We start from the raw sequence: 23,121 nt of genomic DNA, 5'->3' as shown, positions 1-23,121 counted from the left end.
GATTTGGCAATCATTGTTGACTTCAACAATGTACTTGTGTATGTGCACGATAAGCGCACAACAACGCTGCCCCCGTATGTATCAATGCTATACTTTGCCAAAATAACTGGGGATGAGAACATTACCCACTACTTACGCCAGGACGTAGAGATTTTCTTACTTGTACTGAGTTAGGTAGCATAGGTGTTTTTGTGGACCTCTTGCACTTGGCAAAAGTTGGAACATGCTATTAACAAGTGCTTGACTCAGGTCAAGTGTTGCTTGAGTGACTGGCTTTGCCAGAACAACTGCCATATTAGCAATTGGTTTTTTGAGAACCCTCCGAAGCCAATGTTCTTCAAAAAGTAGAAATTTTTTGGTATCTTTTCTGTAAGTTCAATAAGTCAAACACAATAGTGCTAAATGACTCCTTGTATAAGATGTACTTCAATGATCCTTCTTGCTATGTGATTCTTCCTGGGTTGAAGCAGCAAAATGAGAGGCAACGAAAATATTTCCTGAAACAAGATGTAGCCAAATTTGTGTTACAATGGGCTGAGGATGCTGACAGAGAAAAAACCGTTAGTGAGTGTCTATTTGATGCCAAGAAGGAGGCTCTTGCACAATGGAATGATGATATTTTGCATTATAAGGTACACTCTGAACATGAAATTACCTCTCCATCCCTCCCAAAAGTGCCCCTTGACCATACTCCAAAAGCCCCATACAAGTGCCCAAAGATGGTTAATTTTCATAGTCTCGATATATTAATATCAGTTCATACCAAAGATAATGAATCTAGACTTATACAAGAATGCTTTTGTGTTGGTGTCTACTTTATTCTTATCTTGAGAGTAGAGAGTACTGTAAAGTGCTACTCAAGTAGTGTGAGCGTACTTTCAAGTAGTACAAAGTGCATGGTTAATGCTTTCAAGTCAACCGATATGTGCTAGAGTGTGTCTGTTATTAGTGTTGAGAACTATTTCAAGTGGTGGTAAAGTGTTGGAAATATGCTGTCAAGTAAAGCTTATTGGTGAAGTGCTAGAATTTGCTATCAAGGAGTGTTGTGTTTTGGAGGTTCAATCCCTGAAGTATCAATACAAGCATACAACAATGCAAGCCGATGAAGTTAAAGACAACTATCAACACAAGTTAGACAAGGTAGTCTTTACCACCGTAGCTGAGGAGGATTCGAAGCTCAAACTTCCCACTGTTCATGCTTTTGAGATAGTTTTCACTTTTAACATCTTCTGAGTTGAATTGACCGCGGCCATCTCATCCTCCGTTGCCGCGCAGAGAGAGAGAGAGAGAGAGAGAGAGAGAGAGAGAGAGAGAAGCTCACGCACAACGAACAAGGCACATTGACAACTGTAAAAAGTTTCTTGCTATTAATGGCCCGTAATATAGAGCCACACTTCTGTACTAAAAATCAAAATGATGCAATGGCAATTGCCTACGGCAATGCCAATAAAAGTGAACAGAGCCACGTTACGTACACTAATGAGTGGATCAACTCTCTAATAATCCATGCCAAATTAGCCAAGGAGAGTAGTGACTCAAGGATAGAACCCAAGAACATGCTCACACTTCCCAATTAATACAATTGATTGGGCAGAGGAGACGATTAAGTAGGTGATAAATATCTAGCTGGTAGGCTTATTAGGATACTTGGATAAGGAAATACCAACCCTTATGAGGCTCTGATACGGTTTGATGGATTAGGGTGGAAAGAGCAGAGTAAATTCATAATTCAAGTTGAACAAACTAATCATAACTTGCATTATCCATGAGAGCAGACAGTCAATGTCCAGAAGGAATATTGATGGCACCACGATCCTCTGGGATGGCAGATCGACAGGCTACAGCAGTAGATGGTATGGTACTTGCAATGCCACAGAAATGGCACCAACAATGTCAATGAAGAGCTACAGAAGATGAAATGGGTTAAGATAGATGCTAGCATGAGAAGATTTTTTAACACATCACGGACTGATCATAAGGATAGCACCAAAGGTTAACCCAGCCACACACACACACAGAGGGAGAGAGAGAGAGAGAGAGAGAGAGAGAGAGAGAGAGAGAGAGAGAGGAGCCCAACTAGAATAGTCTGAACTGGTATGGCCAGGCGAGACAGAACTCCCAGGTCTACACAAGCACCAACACAAACATTTCATTGCTACGCTAGGACCCGTTGCACAAGACTGAACCTTCAAACCAATGCCTAGAACCAATATCCACATTTTGCCACGCAGCCTCAGGCAAGCATGCCATACATCCTGCTACCAGGGAAATGAATGACATCAGACAAAGAATCATGGTATGATCATTGCATTATAGGCAAGACATTAGTACAACTTACAGGGTGATCATCCTCTAGAGCAACCATGGCCTGCGTTAAAATCCTGACCTCACACAAGAACAAGCTTCAGCATCAGAACCCATCAGTCAGATTACGTGGTGATGCCGCTGGCAATAATCTCTTGCCCACCTCCGGATGTTGATGTGACAGTTCATGTCTTCTGAAGATGTATGTCCATCCCACCTTACACCATTACGGTGGGCCTGCATGTAAGTGGAAATTCAACTACATTGTCAGAGCCCCTGGTAAGCAATTCAAGTGCCTAGAGATGATCGTCCGTCAATGTTCTGACTCCTTAATTTAGCAGCTTCATACAGTCCACTGCATTTTGCTGATTTGCCTCTTCATGATCTGCAATGGCCTTTGCTTTGTGCTTGATCTGCTTGAGATGTGCTTTATTTGGATTTCCAAGAAAGTCATCTTCATCTGCCAATCGTATTATTGATCAGTTACTTAATGCAGTTCTTGGCACATCCTGCTTCTATTTGTCACTTGTGATTTTGCCCATCCTGCTGTGATTAGAACGAGTTTTCCCCGCCCTTCCTGTCCATCCTGACGTTACAAGGGGCCATGGAGCTTTCCTGGCTAAGTGCTATGGCTGCTTCCCCGGCCCCAATACGCCAGAATCCCAAAAGGATTTCAGTGCACTAGCATGTTTCAAGGCTGATTCCACTTGATGTGTCACTGATTTGATGAGCTTCGCCTTTACATCCTTAGGCAGGATTACAACTTCTTGGTCTTCACCGCTAGCTTCCTTGAGGTATTGATTCTCAAGTTTGTAGATGTCTTTATCCATGGCTAGGCTCACGCATTCTTGCTTCAATTGTTCCAATGCCACTTCATTCAGCTGCTCCTCTTGTTGCCTTTGCTCTTTCTCCATCACCATTTGTTGCAGGGTTGTCGTTGCTACATTGAGAAGATCATTCTTACTTTGCAGATCTTTTGCTAACATGTCATTTACCTCCCTAATCTTAGCCAATTCCACCCCCAGCTGTGCTAGCTGAGCTTTTAAGTTTGCATTTTGTTCTGCTACAATGGTTATATTTCCTGTCAAGTGTTGTATCGAATTCTTTTGTGTAATTACCATTCCTCGTAGCCCCTTGACCTCTTCTTGCAAATCTTGCATCATATTCTGTAGATGTTCCTCTTGGCTAGCTCCCCAGTTCTCTAAGTTGCAAGCTTGCATTTGGCATGCTTCTGCAATGGTTTCCATGTGCTGGATCATCTCTGCCATTGTTGGGGACTTGAGAAAGGGGAGTTGTAGAAGCACAGGTGACATCTGCGGATCCGGGACGGAGGCTAAGGGTTTCTTGGGGTGCATTTCATTGCTCTGGCCTACCGCCGGTTTTGGCTCATGCTTAGAATTTGGTTTGGACTCATGCACCGAAATTCGTGACTTCTTCGCTGCAGACCTTTTCACTACATATCTGCCCAAGTCTAAATCCGAAGAAGAGCTGCTGCAGACATGCACCCTCTTTTCTGGCTGATCATCTGGTGCGCTCTGTGCTAGAGCCCTGAGGTGTGCATGCACTACGGTGTGGCCTCCTTGCTTCATCGATAATGTCGCCCTCACAACAAGACTATCAACATAGAGCTGTGCCCAGTTGATCTTCTCGCCTTCTTCAGCGGCACGTATCAGACTGTAGTTTTTCATAGACATATCTTCAGGTTTGGCCATGAAGAGAAGGTTCTGCAGAAGGAACTGCAGATACATTCGTCGAGCGGGGTCTTGAACGTCTTTGGTTTGATGCATGGTCCCTGTCTTGGGAACTTCTTCGTTAGGGTTGAACTTCTGTTTCGTTTCAAAAGCGCCTTCTACAGGGAGATGGAGAACTTGGTGAACCAACTGTGCATTTACTTCAACGGGTTGCTTACCTGGGACTACAATGGTGTTTGTATCCAGAAATTGTTGCACGAGCTGCTCTGCCTGGCTTGGGGCAGCTAACTCCTCCCATGGCAGTGCAAGGAGCGTCTGGCAACCCAGTTTTTCTGCCCATGTTCTGATACTTGCATCGCTGAGAGTGGGTAGAGGATGCGGCACCCCAAAGATGACTTTGGCCTTGTTGCCCCTCTTGCTCTCCTTCGTTGCCATGCTGCTCAGATCGTGTAAGCAGTGGACTTGGATCCCGATCACTTTCTTTCACATAGTCTGTCTGGAGCTGAAGCTTGGTAATAATAAGCCCGGGTTCAGATGGGACGGTGGAAGAGTTTTGAAGCCCGAAAAAAGAAGAAAAGTTCGCCGCACCCACCAAAACATGGGAGACATTCGGCCTCCGCTACCTGTGAACAGCAAGCACGACGGTAGCTGACAAGCATCCTTCCGCCGGGTTCCTTTCTTCCTCTCCCTCTGCAAATGACTCGGTGTGAGAATTCGTCTTGAGTTTTCTCCGCTTTATAGTCTGATGGTGATTTCCTTCAATAACACTGGCTCAGTCTTTGTCATCATGTAAGGTGTTCTTGTACTGGATTAATATTCCTCGACTTGATTACTGTGTCACTGATGGGCACTCTATTGTCTGCTTTCTTACCGTAACCTTGTTGTAACCCATTTATGGGGTATGGCTCATGGACTTGGCATGGGCTTCTGAATCACCTCCCGAGTTTGTTGCTTCAAGATGGATGTTCTAAAGCCTTACTTCTCTCCTTTTTGACGTGTCTATAGGCTCATATTTTCCTTGACTTCAATGGCTTGGGACGTTCTCGATGTATCATCTCTCCTTCAAGGCTTTACTACTCTGTTCTCTGCTTGGCATTCACTGCCATGGCTCATTTGTGCCTATCAATGGGTTATTACTTTTACTTGCCTATTCTTATTTGCTCTCTTTAATACACTCAAGGACTAGAGCCTCCCATGGGGTCTTAAATGAAGACCAAGTGGTGGAATGTAGGGCACTGGGGGGGCTCTAGCCCTCGTCACTACATCACACGGGCAGCTTCAAATGGAAGCAATGGTGGAGGGGGAAACGGGGGTGCATCAATCATGGACCGAGATCTAGCAGTGTGGAGGCATCCCAAATTTACAAATCCACCCGCATTTACAATATGACATACTCAAATCCCTTATATTTCAATGAATGCAAGCAAGCATAGTGGTTAGTGCACATGGCTCACAATGGGGAAATCGTGGGTTCAGGTCGTGAACAACAGACCGCCCCAAACTTAGAAGCTTGGCCGAATTTACTTTTCTTCTCAAATTGATCAAATGTCTCGAATTTACAAATGTGCATCGGACGGCCTGAATCACGTCAGCTGTAGAACCATTTGAAGCTACCCGTGTAAGATTGTCTGAAGAGGGGCTGTCCGAGTTTTCTTTTCTTTTAGCACTAGTTCACTTTTGCCTCTATGAGTTCATCATATAGCGGTGCAACCCTTGACAAATAAATGAACATGCTTAGGTAGATATGACTCAGGCTTCGCAAACTTGTTTAGCCATCTAGACCCCAAAATCTTAAGTATCAGGGACCTCCGATCTAACCAATTTATAAAAAAACTATAGCTAATCACCCTCATTGCTCACAGGTTGGGCTTACCCCAACAACATTCCCCTTTGGCCAAACTTGGAGATCCCCTTGCTCAATACCAACTTGGTTGTAATGGAAATGGCCTTGAACTTTGAGAGTAGCGGAATTAGGAAATTAGGCGAAGAACTTTTGCGACATTACTTTATGAGCATAGCGGGTGAACTTAATTGATGGTAGCAACATAAACATGGTACTTAGTTAACTTGGCATGAGCAATACTTTTGCAAGAGAGAGAGTTTAGAGAACATGACAATAGTTGAGGACCGGATTCTTATGGAGCCAGTCCCCCCTCCAATAGGCCTTTGTATTATAGTTTCTCCCATCAAGAGAGACTTGGTACAATACAATCTTGCGTGATGCAATGAAGATGGAAAGCTTCATGCATCACAAGCATAACATAAACTTGTAGAAAGCATTAACTATCCCAAGACTCAGTCCCAAGGCCTCAAACACCTTCAAAGGTGGAGAGAGCTAGCGGGGAATGAGGGTAGGGAAGAGGAAGTAGAAACGTTCCATAGGAGAAAGAAATAGTTCCTCACTTATCATTACTCTTCTTGCTAGCATACATAGTAGCATAGTAAGGGAGATGGAGAAGATGGCAAGCTTAAGCATTGAAACATGGCTCTTGGTTGATTTGCATTCCATAGCCAAGAGTGTTGATGTAGGCTCTCACTTCTCACAAGCTTGGAGAAGGAGGTGGTGTTCCTCCACTTTCACCAAGTGAGAATGCCCTTGCAAATGAGTGAGTGTGTGAAGTATATCCCCCTAGCACCCCCCTTCCTTGCTTTGGGAAAAATTTCTACATGCTGCAAGCTCATTGGACCCCTCTCTCCCTAGCTAATCAGATGCAACATGCAGTCAAGTACATGGGTAGTCTTTTGACAAGTGTCCTCCTTACCCCTTAGAGAGAGAGAGCTTGAAAATATCTAGATATTTGTTGGATGCAAGTAGAAGCTCATTGGATCCCTCTTTAGCCCAACCAATAGAATTCAAGCACACCATGTGGTTAAGCTTACTGAGAGTTTGACATGTGTCCCATGTGCTCTTTTATAAAAGGGGTGCCCCTTGGGTGAGTGGAATGTTAGGTCAAAGATTCCCCTAACTTTGGGACTTTTATGCATAGGAAGCTTCTCAAGTACCTTCCTCATTAAGTGTGTAGGGTCTCTTTTTGATTCAAGCATCTTACCCCCCATGCATAGGAAGCTTCTCAAGCAACTTCTTCATTAAGTGTGTAGGGTCTCTTTTTGACTCAAGCATCTTACCCCCCCATGCATAGAAAAGCAACTTCCTCATTAAGTATGACAAGTACCTCAAGTATCTTAGTCATCAAGCATGACAAACACCTTAGGTGGAGTTCCCATCATCCCTAGCTTGCCTAAGGTCAAAGGCAAGTTCAGGTCAGGTTCCCACCTCAAGCACAACCCTAGCTTGCTTAAGGTCAAAGACAAGTTTAGGTCGGGTTCCCACCTCAAGCTTAGCCCTAGCTTGCTTAAGGTCAAAAGACTTTTAACACTAACCATTGGAGGTCTTTAATGAAGCTAACCCTAAGGTCTTTTAAGCTCCATTATTTAACCTTGCTCTTTGACAGACCATCTCTCATTTGGGCCCCTTTACCATTGGCCCCGTGTTGAGATAGATCCGTAAGCACATGTCTATATTTTAACCCTTGTTCTTGTTTATTATCCCACGTTAAATGATCAGTTTAATATGAGAAAATCATTTGGGTTGGTTAGATATTAGATATTTAATGACATTGGTCCACTTTATGGGCTCTGAAGTAGAAGTTGTCCACGAGATTAGAGATTTAACTTGGCACTCTTCGGCTTAGAGGTTGAACTTGTTAGTGGCCTTAGAGGTTCATCTTAGCACTTTCTCCTACTCAAAGGATGAACTTGTCCACCAGTTTCCTATCTCAGAGCTTTAATTTGGCCCTTCTTAGTGACTCAATGGTTTGAACTTTGACCTTGGCTTTTATAGTGGGCACAACTTTGTCTCCCATCCCCATCGTGTTCCTACAAGAGGTGCACTTAACTGCAATGTTTCATAAACTAGTCTAGCCATCCAATTCCCCAAACCTTAAGGTGTTAAGGAACTCTAGTATAGCCAATTTATGTAAGCCTTGTAGCTAGGCATCACTTATTGTTCAAAAGTTGGGTCTACCCCACTACTCTCTCCCTCTATCTCTAGAGGCAGACTCTATGCTCAAGCTCTTGGCTATGGATGCAAATCCAAGCCAATGAAAGTTTCTTCTTCTCCATCTCTACTATTGTATCACACTGAGCTATGCTAAGAGTTTTCCCATGAGCAAAAGCATACGAAGTATCAATTCTCTTGCATGAAAAATACTTCTTTTCATCCTCATCTTCCTCTTTCCCCGCGGTTCCTTTCTCCCCACTGGGGTGTTTAGCGTTTGGTAAGGAGGGTTATACCATGGAATCTTAAAGAACACATATTATTTATTCAAGAAAGGCTCTGCAATATTTTAATAAAGGTATTTTTTGAGAGGATTATGATACAAGACCTTTTGGAGGGGGGACCGACTCCAGGTAAATCCGATCCTCATCAAGTTGTCAATCTTTATTGGGTAATCTCTTTGCATTATGTGCATGATTATAGTGTTTTTAATGTGTAATTGTGTAAAGAAATCAACCTGACACAACCTATAGTCTCGTCTCTATCTTTCTCTTAAGGAAAACTCTCTCCTTTCATTGTTAGATTTCGCTAAATCTAAAAGTAAGTTTTAGATCCTCTAACATTGGTATCAGAGTTGATGTTTCTCTTTTCTTACCTAAGAAGAGAGGTCCTTGAGTAATCTATGAAAGTTTGGAGTTGTTCATCGCAATAGGGTAAGTGGGACATGGACACCATTGGGATCTATGGTTTTAATGATGGAGTCTTTTGGGACTTGCCTACGGCTTAACCATTATTGAGCTATTAGATGATGTCGTGTTGTGGCACGTTCATAGTGTAAAATAAAAACATTCAACTCACTTTTTGACACTTCTTGATGCATGGAAAGAAAAGCAATAATGTACATATTGTGATATATGCTAAAGCGGCTACTATGGTTGCTGCCCACCATGAACATACCTATCTGGGGAATCGTGGCCCTGGATATTGCATTATTGCATGTTTTTCCACTTGGTAACATGCTTAATTTGGTTTGATAATGTACGTACTCCATGCATTTTATAGTGGCACACTCATCTCGCCCACAAAGGTTGATGCGGGAAAAAAAATGCCAAAAATAGTTGTTCATAGGTGCCGTCATAAAATTGCACTAAAAGTGACCCAAAATGCAAAATTGATAAACACTAATGCATATCTATGATTTTTATGCGTATGTGAGCATCCCACAAATTTAGGGATTTGTCCGACTCTGTTTGAGATTTTTCACATAAAAAATGGCATTTTTGGGTAAAAAATGACCTAGTTTTTATGTGTCAAATTGATAAAAATGCCCAAAATTTGACACATAAGCTAAGAATTCCGTGGGGAGGAGGAAGAGGACCGATTTTTAGTGGAAAAACGTGCAATTTTTCACTAGTGTGCAATTGCTTCCATGGTTGCTCAATCTATGTGTAGTGCCATCCCACCTCTTCGCAATCTTGTATCTGACCTTGTGAGGGAGTGAATTAGGGTTTTCTCTACCAAAAGGGTGTGTGGGATTAAATTTAGAAGCTCTTGAATCTTTGTTAAATAAAATGAATGTCTCCATGAAGGTGGAAGCTCGTGTATTCCTTTCAACTTTTTGATGTTACGACTATGTAATTGGGGGCGAGGCTACATGATTCCGTGAAAGAGGTTTGGGTTTTGATTGGGATTTGTGCTTGTATGAGCATTGAGGTTTCATGGCTGAAACTTTAGTGTTTTTTATTGATCTTTTTAAGTAAAATTGAATGTGATTTGGTGATCCTTTATCATAATCTCGACTATGAAAACAAGCAGTTTCCAACCATGATATCAAAGCCTGGGTTTGTGAATTTTCTATCACAAACGCTCTTAGAGTTTAAACCATATTTAGGAAGAGGGTTGGTGATTCTCATAAAAAACTCTCACAGCCATAGGTTTCGACCTTCCTAGCTAGACCGCACTCAATCCAACATTTCTAGTGAACCCAATGCTAGGGTAGGGGTTCAAAAACTTGTTTTCAAAGGTTCAAATAAAAATAATTAAAGCTATGGATCAACAAGAGCAAAAAGGCATGCATTTTGATCAAAGCACAATGCAAATGTTTCTAGAATTCTCTACGTTTGTGCAACAACAACAGGATGCAGAAGGAAGGGAGGTGTCAGCAAACAAAGACCTTCAAGCTATTGTGAACAAAATGGACCAATTTGAAGGGAAATATATCACAAAGTTTCTTCGTTGTAAAGGAGATGGAGCTACAATGGGTTCTAGAGATGGACATGATTCATAGTTTTGAGCTTGTTGTGGTCCCCAAAGATTAGAGACCATGTAAGGGGAATCAGGGAGGAGCATGGAGGTTGGGTGCAATTCAAATTAGCCCTAAAGGAGGAACACTTCATGGAGGACTCTGAAAGGGTTACAAAAAGAAATTTCTTAGAATGGGTTGCAAAGCCAAAAGAAGGACTTTCCATCACTGAACTATTGAGAGAGTTTGAGCGGCGCTATGCTCAACTATCAAGAACAGAGTGACCTACTTTGGATAGTGAAAAGACTGAACTGTTCCTTCACGTTGTAGGTCGTGAGCTCCAAGAAAATTAGAGATACTCCTTGAAGACAAGAATACAGAACATGGTCTAAAGGCTGAGTGGAAAGAGGTTGAGGACGCAATTTCATTGCTTGCTAAGAGGCAACACTGTAGAGATAAGATGGTGGTGAATGGTGCTACTTCTACCTCCAACATGTCTGAGATTCCTCCAAAGTCTGTTACTGTGAGTCCAAAAGGTGATAACTCTATGCTTGATGATATTGTTAAGGGCTTGCAAGAAATGAAGTTAAAGCTAATGAGGCTTGACGAGAAAGGGCAACCTCATGGACAGAAATCCTAAACCAACGAAGGATTTGTGCACATATGCATATGTTGTGATAGCACAAACCATGACAATATGCTAAATTAGCAAAAAAGATATTATAGCCCATTGTAAATTCTTAAGCCTATCAATGAAACAAACTACAAGTTAAGGTTACCAAGTATCTGTATCATTCATAATGCCTTTCATGTGAGCCTCTTGAAACCTTATGAGGGCGAGCCACCCAAAGAACCAGGAATTGAAGAACTACCCGAGTTTGAGGATCAAGAAGAGATTTTTCAGCTAGAGAGAATTCTACAACATGAAGATAAGGTTTTAAGAAGTGGTAAAACTATCCGATGATATCTTATCAAATTTAAGAATTATCCTTCTAAAGATACAAGGTGAATGCAAGACATCCAACTAAACGATAATGTAAAAATTATAAATACTTACAATGACTCGTGTCAAAGGTAATAATCAGGTATGCACAAGTATATTTCATAAAGAATTTTGTCTTGTTTTGACTCTAAGATTTCTTTTAGATGTTCATAAGTTTTAAGTGTATGCATACTATGAATGAGCTATGAATAAGCTTGCAACAACTTAGTCTCTAAGGCATCTAGTAGACCTTGCCAATCTACTATGAAAGATGATTAGGGCTAAGTAACATGCTTGTGAGACAACTAAGCTTTCCAAACACCATGTGGAGATTCACGGGAGTTTTGATGTCATGAATATTAATTTCTAACCTTCTAAAATGAAGCGAGCTTCTTGGCTTATGGAGGAGCTAAGCCACGATGTCTGGCAATCTCCACTCACTTCTCTTCATCTCAAATCAACACAAACACACACACTAAAGATTGCAAAGACACACACATCACTAATCATATCATGCAACACACTAATCACAAGCGCGCACACATAGTGTTAGGAAATAAGACGTAGCTAAATAGATAATTGAGTAGATTATTTAATGGAGAGAGACACATTTACATACACGAGATTATAGAGTAGAGAGAGAGAGAGAGAGAGAGAGAGAGAGAGAGAGAGAGAGAGAGTACACACGATATACGTGGTTCACCCAATGTGGGCTACCTCCACGGGAAAGCAGCCACTCAATGGCTTTAGTACTTCAAAACAAGAAGTAGTTTACAAAGGGATTATACCCTTAATGGAGCTCCTGCCTTGCTTCACTCTCACCACCTCACACTCACCTTGTTATCAACTTCACACACTATAAAATGTGTGTAGAAATGGCCTCATTTTATAGGCCAAAAGGGCTGCCCTCTCTCATGAGAGGTAGCCATGTGTAGCTGCCCTTGTGTAGATAAGTCCAAATCAGACCCTCCAATCCGCCCATGTGTGGCCGCCCTTGAGAAGACAAGTCCGCTTTTGAATTCGGCCACCGGCCACCAGCCATTGACTTCCGACCACCGGCCACCGGCCATTGACTACCGGCCACCGGCCAACCGACGGTTGTTTTTCGACCACTTTTCGGCCGCCGTCCGACCATAATATTCCGGCGAAAAGGAATATTCCAGCGAGGGAAAAAAAAAGTCTCAGGGGACGGAATATCCATAAAGTTGCCCCTGATTTTTGGCCGTGAAAATTTTGGTTTCCGGCGAGTGATTCTCCTTCACGCACGATGGCTTCTCCTCATAATGGGGGCCTTACAAATGTGCGCTTTTACCACATAAAATTACAAGGGTAAATCAGGCTCCATACTTAACAATCTCCCACTTGGAGACTGATCTCCAAACCAAACATGTGACTGCTTTCCATCCTGGCTTCTTATCCTTGAATGCTGATTGAAGATGAGCAAAAGCTCAACTTCTCCTTGTTGACCACCTTTGTAAACATGTTTGCAGGATTTTCACTTGTATGCACCTTTCCTAGCTTTAGTTGTCCCTCTTCCAAAAGAGTGCGTATGAAGTGATATCTCACCTCAATGTGCTTTGTCCTTTAATGAAAGGCTAAGTTCTTCGCAAGATAGATAGCACTTTGGCTATCACTGTACAAGACACAATTGTCTTGTTTGAATCCAAGCTCTTCTAAGAATCTGTGAAGCCACATAATTTCTTTGCTTGCCTCCGTCATTGCTACATACTGTGCTTCCGTGGTAGAAAGTGAAACCACTTTCTGCAGCTTTGAAGCCCAGCTTACTGCCGTGCCTCCAACCGTGAACACATAGCCAGTAGTGCTCCTTTGAGTATCTTTGTCACCTGCCATATCTGCATCAGCATACCCTTCTAGAAAAATATCAGTTCCTCCAAAATACAAAGCATTTGTTGTTGTCCCTTTTAGATACTTAAGTATCCACTTCACAGCTTGCCAATGCTCTTTACCGGGGTTGTCCATGAACCTCCTCACAACTCCCACTGCATGTGCAATGTCTGGCCTTGTCCAGACCATAACATACATTAGAGAACCTACCGCTGTAGCATATGGAACTTTAGACATATAGGCTATCTCCTCTTGTGTCTTTGGACACATATCCTTTGTTAGTTTAAAATGACCAGCCAAAGGTGTAGAAACTGGTTTTGCATTTTGCATTGCAAACCTTTCTAGTACCTTCTTGATGTAATCTTCTTGAGATAGCTTTATTGTCTTCTTCATCCTGTCCCTTGATATTTTCATACCAAGTATCCTCTTTGCAGCACCTAAATCTTTCATTGAAAAAAATTTAAACAGCTCCTGTTTTAGGTCTTTGATGTCCTGCATGTTAGCACTTGCAATCAACATGTCATCAACATACAACATTAGGATGATGAATTTCCCATCTCCCAAATTCTTCGTGTAGACGCAGTGATCCGAGTTGCATCTTGTGAATCCATGATCCAACATCCATCGATCAAACTTCAAGTACCATTGTCTTGATGCTTGCTTTAAACCATACAAGATCTTCTTTAATCTGCAAACCATTTTCTCCTTACCTTTTAATTCATACCCCTTTGGTTGAAGCATGTAGATTTCCTCCTCTAAGTCACCATGAGGGAATGCCGTATTTACATCCATTTACTCGAGATTTAGATCATGAGCAGCCACAAGGCTTAAGACAAGCCTAATTGAGTTCATTTTTACAACAGGAGAAAATACTTCATTGAAGTCAATACCTTTCTTTTGAGAAAACCCTTTTACCACAAGCCTAGACTTGTACCTTTTCTTCCCACCTTCTTCTTCCTTCAGCTTGTACACCCATTTGTTTTGAAGTTCCCGCTTACCTTTAGGCAACTCAACCAACTCCCATGTTTGGTTGCGATGTAGTGAGTCCATCTCCACTTGCATGCTCTTTGTCCATTCTTCTTTGGATTCATGTTGCATAACTTCTTCGTATGATTCCGGCTCTCCAGAATCTGAGATCAAGAGATGGTTGAAGGAAGGAACAAACCTTTCTGGAGGTCTACTTGCTCTTGTAGATCTTCGGGGAATAGGTTGAGGCTCCTCATTTGGTTGACGTTGTTGCACATTGTCACCGTTTGCAGTCCTTGAGTCTTCACCGTCCTCAAGTTCCATGTACTCATCATTTTTTTCTTTTGTTTGTTTTCTTTTCAAGTAATCTTTGTACATATTTTGTTCGTTAAAAATTACATCCCTACTCCTTAAGATTTTACCATCTTCAGGATTCCATAGACGATACCCAAAGTCACCTTCTCCATAGCCAATGAAGAAACACTTTTTGGACTTTGCATCTAGCTTTGATCTTAGGCTTCTATCTATGTGCATGAAAGCCTCACACCCAAACACTTTGAGAAATGCATAATTCACCGGTTTACCTGTCCATGCCTCTTCTGGAACTCCCCCATCCAATGCCGTTGAGGGTGACCGATTGATTAAGTACACAGACGTACTTACAGCTTCCGCCCAAAGCTCAAGCGGTAGGCCTGCATGTAGCCGCATGCTTCGTGCTCGCTCCATGATTGTCCTGTTCATCCTTTCCGAAATCCCATTTTGTTGAAGTGTCCTTGGGGTTGTCCTTTGCCTCCGAATGCCATTGCTAGCACAAAAGCTTTCAAAAGCTTGGCTGCCATATTCGCCTCCATTGTGGGATCTGAGGTATTTAAGCTTGGTACCTGTTTCATTCTCCACAAAGGCTTTCCACCTTTGAAATATGAAAAATACATCGGATTTATTCTTCATGACATAAACCCATGTTTTTGTAGTCGCATCGTCTATGAATGTTACATAGTACAATGAGTCACCAAGTGATGGTGTACTTGCAGGACCCCAAACATCAGAATGAACCAACTCAAGTTTTTTATTTTTTCTTTCATTTCCTGATTTTTGAAATTTTATCCTCTTTTGTTTACCATAAACACAATCTTCACAGAACTCTAAGTCCACTTCTTTCAAACCTGGTAGAAGCTTCTTTGTTTGAAGGATTTGCATTCCTTTGGCACTCATATGCCCAAGTCGGTAGTGCCACACCGCACTGTCAACTTCTGTAGTTGCTGCACAAGATGAAGGTTGTGTGCTAACAGTACACAAGTAAAGTGTACCGACTTTTTCTCCCTTGGCAACCACCAAAGATCCCTTTGAGATCTTCCATAGTTTGTTTCCGAATGCAATGTTGTGACCTTCATCGTCCAATTGTCCTGTAGAGATCAAATTTTTGCGAAGAGAAGGAACATTAGGAAATTTCAGAGGTCATTTGGAGGGCCATATGAAGAGAGAGAAAAATAGAGCGCGTCCAATGAGCACGAAGGCTACGTTACGTAGGAAAGTACGTGGAAAGACTCAAAAAATAGGAAAATAGCATAAAACTTTCACGAATCTAGGATTGTAGCATCGTAATTTCCTTCCTTTTACCGAGCTTTTAGGTGCTTGCATGTGGTCCCACTTCTGATATTCTCTTATGGTCATTAACGTACTGGAGGGTGACCATTAAGCCCGCACAAGATATTGGAATTCTAAAACACTTTTCCTCCATTAGAATGCTTTCAAAGTGAATCTCCCTCCACTAAAGCTTTTCTCTGAGAGCTATGGCTTCCACGTCTTCTCACCCAAGAAGCTCCAGGTGTTTACTGTCTCTCACACCAACAACCAACAGCTGCACTTTGCCTAGAAGGCCAAGTAGTAGCATATCCTCAATTACAATATCAACTTCAATAAGTGCAAAGAACCAATGGGTTGGACAAAGGATAAACAAAGGTTCATGGGTCCTCATGCAACCAAGAAGACCCAAGAGGTCTAGTGGTATCAACGTTTATCGCTCATCATGGAAGGCCAGAGTGTTGGATTTCAAAGTTGAAATCGGCAAAAGATCTGTAAAGAAAGTTCTTGTTCAGCATGTGTTTACCCATCCAGAGGTGATAGCAAACGGTGGAAATGTATCAGATATACATCAACCAAGTTGCAATTGTAAGTACTCTTGACATGTGAACTTACTGATACTCTCATTATAACTTTTCTTATATATTTTGCAATGTTTCTCCCGCTTCTTATGAGCAATGTCTCCATTCTTCACAGCTCAATTACATTAGATTTGTCATTTTTACTTATTGATACTCTTAGTTTAACTCTTCTTATATATATTGCAGATGTTTATCCCTCTTCTTATGAGCAATGGGAGCCTGTGGAGTGCATAATAGGCCTCTTCCATGTTGTTCATGCCCACATTGGTTCTCTACAGTATTCAGGGAGGAGCAGCAAAAGCCTGGCTGATGAGGGAATATTTTTTTATGACCACTTCTACCAACTCAGCTCAGGGAATAAGAATGGCATGTTGGTGAAAGTGCCTCTACCAACCGATTGGAACACTGTGGACTGGCCAGTTCCCGAGGAAACAATGGTGGAGGCAATGCGAAGTAAGCTCTACAAGGATATACAGAGGTCTCTACGTAGCTCTATTCCCACCAAACTAGTTAGAATTGCAAACTTTTGTCCTGTTGCACTCTTCATAGAGTTGTTTCATAGCTACAACATCTGTGTTACGAAAACTATGTTCATGTGCAAGTCATTTCAGCAGTCATCCTGTGACAAACTTCTTGACAGAGGATGGTATGTAAAGGAAGAGATTGGTTTATGGTGCGAGGTCGCGCTTGATACTCTAGTTGTCAAGTACATAATTGCAAGCCAATCACTGTTACTCTCGTTTTGGTATATGCGATCACAAATGCTCAATGGTAAGTACATTCCTATGGACCAGGTTTCTGCAGGTTTGAAAGATAATCCTGCTGTGGATGTGGAAGTGATTGATAAAGAGCATGGCCTACTGTTGGTGGTTACAATAAGGGAGCTATGCAGTCTTCAACATTTGCGGCATGACATAATTGAAGAGTCAATGGACAGGGACCTATCAGATTTTTCCTTTTTCCTAGTTGGCCGTAAGGTGATGCGGCAAAGGGAAAAAGATATTTTGTGCAAAGAGTTGGATGGTCGGGTTGAAGTAGTGTCAATGTAACAGATATTCTTGTGAACCCAAGTGTATACAAATGACTTTCAATACATGAAGTTTATTGAGCTTATTTGTCAATTGTGCCCTGTGAAAAAGTGTGCTTGAAATACATTTCTTTACCATGTCAAATCTCTCTCTCTCTCTCTCAATGTTAGACAAGACAAAGACATGATAGAAGAGTCATCTTAATTTATTAGAAAGTACAAACTCGTCCGTGAACAATGGACTGAGATACAATTTCTGTAAGTATGGAATCAGAATGTCTTCAAGGTAAAAATCAAAGGAATGCCCCTCGAAAGAAGGTGGTGAGATAGTTGTTCCCGGCGGATTTAGTTCTCCCTTTTCAGGAGTATCATCAATCAGTAGTGTATTAGTTGCATCAAAGGGTACACCGATTTGGCTAAACGGTTTGTACAAAAGAGGTAAGTGTGGTTTTTTAGGGTGGTAGTGGCCCTCAACGGTAACGCATATTCTTTGATCATACAAAAAGGCAAAATCTGACGTGTGAGCGCCGCATACACTGCAAACTATTGTAACTAGTGGCGACAAGTTTTGCCTTTGCATTGAAGACCATATGGCAACTCTGAAGCGCGGAAGAAGAAACTGAATAAATTCCTTGGTTCCTAGACGAACCACGACTCGACAAGTTCCCATCCGAAACATTTGCAAATCCTCAAAAGGTTCTGTGTCACCGAGAGGCACGCGTATCAGCAGCAATCCATTGACGTCCAAGATAATCAACCTCTGTAAAAGTTGACAAGTACATATAAGTAGTTAGAAGCTGAACATATTTTGCCATACTTGATTAGACATTATCGGAACAACCGTATCTACAAGTAGCAAGGGTCCATACTGGGTCTCTGTAGTGTTGATGTCGTTGTTGCTCTCCTCTGCTTTAGCTCCATCATTCACATCTTCATAGTCATCATTCACATCTTCATCAGGGGTCTCCCCCATGGCTCTTTCTGCCTCATTCAAGGTTTCCTCCAAGGTCTTTTCCTCTCCCTCGGTTGACCGGCTTGCCTCATACATCCTTGCCTGATCCATATCAGTTTGCTCATCCCTAGGCCTGCTTTCCTCATCCATATCCTTTTGCTCATCTATAGGCCTGCTTTCCTCATCTTGGGTTTCATCCATAGGCTCTTTTGGCTCCTCCACTGGCTGACTTGGCTCTTTCATTGTCTCCTCTGGTTGTACACTAGCACCTTCCATATGCTCATTTGACCTTTCCTCATCCTCGGCTCTTTCATCTTCTGCTGATATGACCCCCTCGGCCCGTTGTGATTCCACTGTATCGGATGCAGGGGTTTGTCGTGGTGGCACGTTGTCAGGAGTTTTTTGGAGCAAGGGATTGCACATGTGTATATACACATGCATGGTGCATCGAATAAAGGATTGCCCATTTTCCAGAGCCAGGTGGTTACGTGGGGCCCACATGTGTACCCGTAGGACAGCATGTACATAGTGCATCGATTTTCACTATCACTAGTACCAGTATGTTTTTTCTACAATAATGAGGAGTTTATAGCGCGTAAAACTTCTCGAGGAAGCTATCCGCGGGCCGACTACATGAGGTAAGCAGGTGCGTCAGATGGCATCTAGTGGCGTCAGGAGGGCGAACGTGGTCAATATTTGCACGCGGATGAGGACGGACACAACGTGGGTGTTTTCTTGTGAGAGTTATGCAGAAAGGTCATCATTAGGACCAATTTTTGGGGCCACTTCACGTGGTGGCGAGATGCATTATTGGAAAAAAGCTGAGTGTCCGGTGTGCGAATGATGCAAAAAGGTGACAACTATGCACTGCGAGGTCAGTTTTTGGTTTGTTCGGGATCCGTTTGAGGTCATCTAAAAGGCCAAGGGTGCCCAAGTAATAAAGCTAAGTGTGGGAACTGAAAAAAAAGAGAGAAGACCAAAAAAAACGTGGAGAAGAGAGGAGGAACAACCACAGGTGTGTTTTTTGGGTTTTTGGAGCCTGTTTTGGCCGTAAACTGCTCATCCGAGGTCGGATTTGAGCACTTTGACATTGTAGACTTGGGTTTTGGGCCGTTCCGGACGCGATGGCGCTGTCCATTTTGCCAAATTCCTCACTCTTTTCCTGCTGTTTTTCTGTGTAAGTTTCTCCTATGAGCGAAGTTTCTGCTCTAGTTTGTGATTGTATCTGGTATCTTTTACCCATATTGTGTGAGCTGTTTGCCCCATTGGTGTTGGCCCAAGCTCATTTGTATCTAAACATCAGAATTTCTCCTCTTTTGAGCTGAGTTTTTTGGGGGTGTGTGTGTGTGTGTGTGTGTGTGTGTGTGTGGGTCTCTGTGTGGAGTGGGCAAGTGGATAGTTTCTCTCCTCTCACTCCAGAGGTGTGTTCCCTGTCTCGGCCAGGTGTGTTGTGTAAGCCGAGTGGTGCCCCATAGTGTGTGTGTGTATCTTTCCAAGAGTGTGTGTCGGGTCGTTATAGAGGCGCTGTGTGTGTTTTCATCCCGCTCACATTCTTTTGGCGCCCCCACGGAGGATCTTCTTCGAGTACCTTCTGCTTCAAGCTTCAAGCTTCGAGATTCGGGATTACAGGTTGCAGGTTGCAGATTACAGAGTACAGGTTACAGGTTACAGGGACAGGTACAGGTAGAGGGTATTCACACAGGTACAGGTAGCTGGAGTACAGTGATACCAGTGGTGTCACTTGCAGTTGTTGTGGGTATGCATCATTTGGCGCCTGTTTGAGCGCATTGTCTGTTGGATTGTACGTTACTTGTGGAAACTGCCATTGTACGCCTTTGTGCAGACATATTTGGTTTTATTTGGCAGTCCCAGCCATTTCTGAGACTTGACTATACGCTATTTGCATTAGCCTTCGTGTGAGGGTCGATAGCGTGAGGTTTTATTGAGCTGGGGGATTCTCAAATTTGGAGATCCTTTCGGTGATACAGGTAGCTGGAGCACCCTTTTCGTGACCTCACCATAGGCTATGTATTAGTGATTCCTGTTTGATGCTCGAGTTCTATTGTTGACAGTTTATGCATACATATACAGTCTATATTTTGGGTTCTTACTGCTTTACTTCTGGGGAAACTCTGCCAAAATTTTTCCAAATTGTGATGGCTGGTTTTTTGGTCTTTTGAGCCATTTATGCTGTTATGCTGCTGAAATTTTGGCAAAATCAGAGGATAAGACAGGTGTGCTTTCTTGGGAGCTTCATGGTTGGCTTTAATGGATGATCAAAATGGACCTCAATTCACTCCTTTTCATTTAACTCAGAGAATCCAGATAAATGTTCATGTGTCCAGGAAGATTTTTTTCCAGCAGCGCATAGTCTTTATGTTCGGGCCAAGAAGATTGAGAGAGATCCTGGAATGTCCTTTGCCTGTTGTCATTCCGATGATTAACTATGAAAACTCATTTGATGTGCATGTGTTTGTCCTTATCTAAAGCTGAGCTCCATTGAAGTTTCTGGGGATTGGGTAGTCAAAAGTCTTGGATTCTTGCACATGTGTTCGAAGGGTTTCTCAAAGCATTGTAACTTGGGTAGCCATGGCTTTCTCTTATCCGGAATTTCATGGAAGAAGTGGTAAAGATGCGGAAGAATTTCTGGAGCAAGTCGAGGTGGCATGCATAAGCAACAAAATGTGTGATGAGGACAAGATTTTGAGGCTATTTGGATTGCTTTTGAAAGATGAGGCCCGTGTTTGGTTCATGGATTTGGAAGCTAAAGAAGCAGTGGCTTCTTCTTATGGTTTGAGTCTTGACAAGTTTATAGAAGCTTTTTTAGAGCGTTTCCAGGTTTTTGAAGATGCAAATGCAATATGGAATGAGCTCAATGCTCTTAAGCAAGGTTCTTGTCAAGGTGTTGATGCCTATGTACAAAGTTTTACAGATTTATGGACTCGTTGGTGTGTTGCTCTTAAGGATGAGACCCCCCCTTGTTCATTGAAGAAAAGTTTTTTTGTTGATGGTTTGTCACCTTGGTTGCGGTTCGAGGTTGAGTTGAAGAGGCCCGAGTCTTTTGAAGATGCGGTATGCATTGCAAAGCACAAGGAATGGAAGTTTAAGCGTCTTGAGGAACATGGTATCAGTACAGGTATGCATGTGCAAGATAGATTTGACATGGAAGATGAAGTTAAGCCTAAGCAAGTGAAAAGTATCTTATCCTATGATGTTTCTTGTTTCTTCCCAAGGTCTATTGTGAAGCGTAAAGAGGTCTTGCAGGTTGACAGGTTTATGGAAGAGCCTAAAGAGGTGAGTAATGCTTTGGATACAGGATTGAAAAGTCTTGAAGAGGATGCATTGGCTACTTGTGTACCTTGTGATTCTGGGTGTGAGTGTGAGGTTGAGGTTATTGATGATGAGCACGTATCTTTGGATACTAGTTCCTTGGAAATTAGGGAAGAGGGCAAGGTTGAGAGCCATTTTGTGGATTTGTTGGATGTGGAGCCTATTTTGAAGCCATATTTTGATGTATGTGCAGTGATTGAACCGATTTATGAGCATGATTGTGGTTTAGAGCAGGGATTTGTATTCTTGGAGACTGATGAACCCATGCTAGAAGCTATGGATAGTGGTGCTAGCCATGATTATGATGTGGATAAAGTTACGTGTGATGATGAGTATGCTTATGATGATGAGAAGGGGTTTGGCATATATGAGTCCAATCTCAGCTATGTGGATGTCTATGCTAGGGATATGTGTGCTGCGGGGATACTTTTATGCTTTGGATATCAACAACTTTACCTTCACACAATTCTTTTAGCTACTTGGGTGCATGATTTGCAAGTTGTTGCTACGGCTGGTGAAGCCAAGATGCCAGGTGATGAGTCACTTGAGTTGTCTCTATCGGTTGGGTTGAATGTGGCATGCAATATTTATACTTTTGGAACTCCAGACAGGGCGGATGTGTTAGTTGAATATGCCTATGGTGCATTTTGGTTGATTGTTGACAAATGTAGGTGTGGTGTTATGATGCTTCTTGTGAATTAGGCAATATGCCTTTGGCCTTTTGATCCAGGTGGAATGAGCATCTACTAGTGCTGCTGCTGAGCATGAATGCTCTAGCAGGCTAGAGGGTGGGCAAATTATGTCAGGAGTTTTTTGGAGCAAGGGATTGCGCATATGTATATACACATGCATGGTGCATCGAATAAAGGATTGCCCATTTTCCAGAGCCAGGTGGTTACGTGGGGCCCACATGTGTACAGGTAGGACAACATGTACATAGTGCATCGATTTTCACTATCACTAGTACCAGTATGTTTTTTCTACAATAATGAGGAGTTTATAGCGCGTAAAACTTCTCGAGGAAGCTATCCGCGGGCCGACGACATGAGGTAAGCAGGTGCGTCAGATGGCATCTAGTGGCGTCAGGAGGGCGAACGTGGTCAATATTTGCACGCGGATGAGGATGGACACAACGTGGGTGTTTTCTTGTGAGAGTTATGCAGAAAGGTCATCATTAGGACCACTTTTTGGGGCCACTTCACGTGGTGGCGAGATGCATTATTGGAAAAAAGCGGAGTGCCCGGTGTGCGAATGATGCAAAAAGGTGACAACTATGCACTGCGAGGTCAGTTTTTGGCCTGTTCGGGGTCCGTTTGAGGTCATCTAAAAGGCCAAGGGTGCCCAAGTAATAAAGCTAAGTGTGGGAACTGAAAAAACAGAGAGAAGACCAGAAAAAACGTGGAGAAGAGAGGAGGAACAGCCGCAGGTGTGTTTTTTGGGTTTTTGGAGCCTGTTTTGGCCGTAAACTGCTCATCCGAGGTCGGATTTGAGCACTTTGACATTGTAGACTGGGGTTTTGGGCCGTTCCGGACGCAATGGCACTGTCCATTTTGCCAAATTCCTCACTCTTTTCCTGCTGTTTTTCTGTGTAAGTTTCTCCTATGAGCGAAGTTTCTGCTCTAG

At 42.6% G+C, this 23,121-nt stretch overlaps 1 protein-coding gene across 1 annotated transcript; it reads right to left on the bottom strand.

Annotated features, from left to right (window-relative positions):
- Positions 1 to 1,377: 1,377 nt before the first annotated feature.
- On the bottom strand, positions 1,378 to 4,804 carry LOC147426168 (uncharacterized). Its single transcript, XM_086499104.1, has 2 exons — positions 2,339 to 4,804; positions 1,378 to 2,255 (listed from the first exon to the last, which is right to left on the bottom strand). Exon 1 carries the CDS (start codon positions 4,428 to 4,430, stop codon positions 2,931 to 2,933), a length of 1,500 nt encoding a protein of 499 aa, XP_086355230.1. The 5' UTR covers positions 4,431 to 4,804; the 3' UTR covers positions 1,378 to 2,255; positions 2,339 to 2,930.
- Between the last annotated feature and the right edge of the window lie 18,317 nt (positions 4,805 to 23,121).

Source organism: Adiantum capillus-veneris, chromosome 24 (assembly GCF_014529385.1).
Source record: "Adiantum capillus-veneris isolate H3 chromosome 24, ASM1452938v2, whole genome shotgun sequence".
NCBI lineage: Eukaryota > Viridiplantae > Streptophyta > Polypodiopsida > Polypodiales > Pteridaceae > Adiantum > Adiantum capillus-veneris.
The sequence above is the reverse complement of the archived record's forward strand: the minus strand, read 5'-3'. Positions and strand labels throughout refer to the sequence as shown.

What these genes read in the sequence shown, in the direction of transcription:
- LOC147426168 (XM_086499104.1), bottom strand. Translation starts at nt 4,430, where the DNA reads ATGGCAACGAAGGAGAGCAAGAGGGGCAACAAGGCCAAAGTCATCTTT.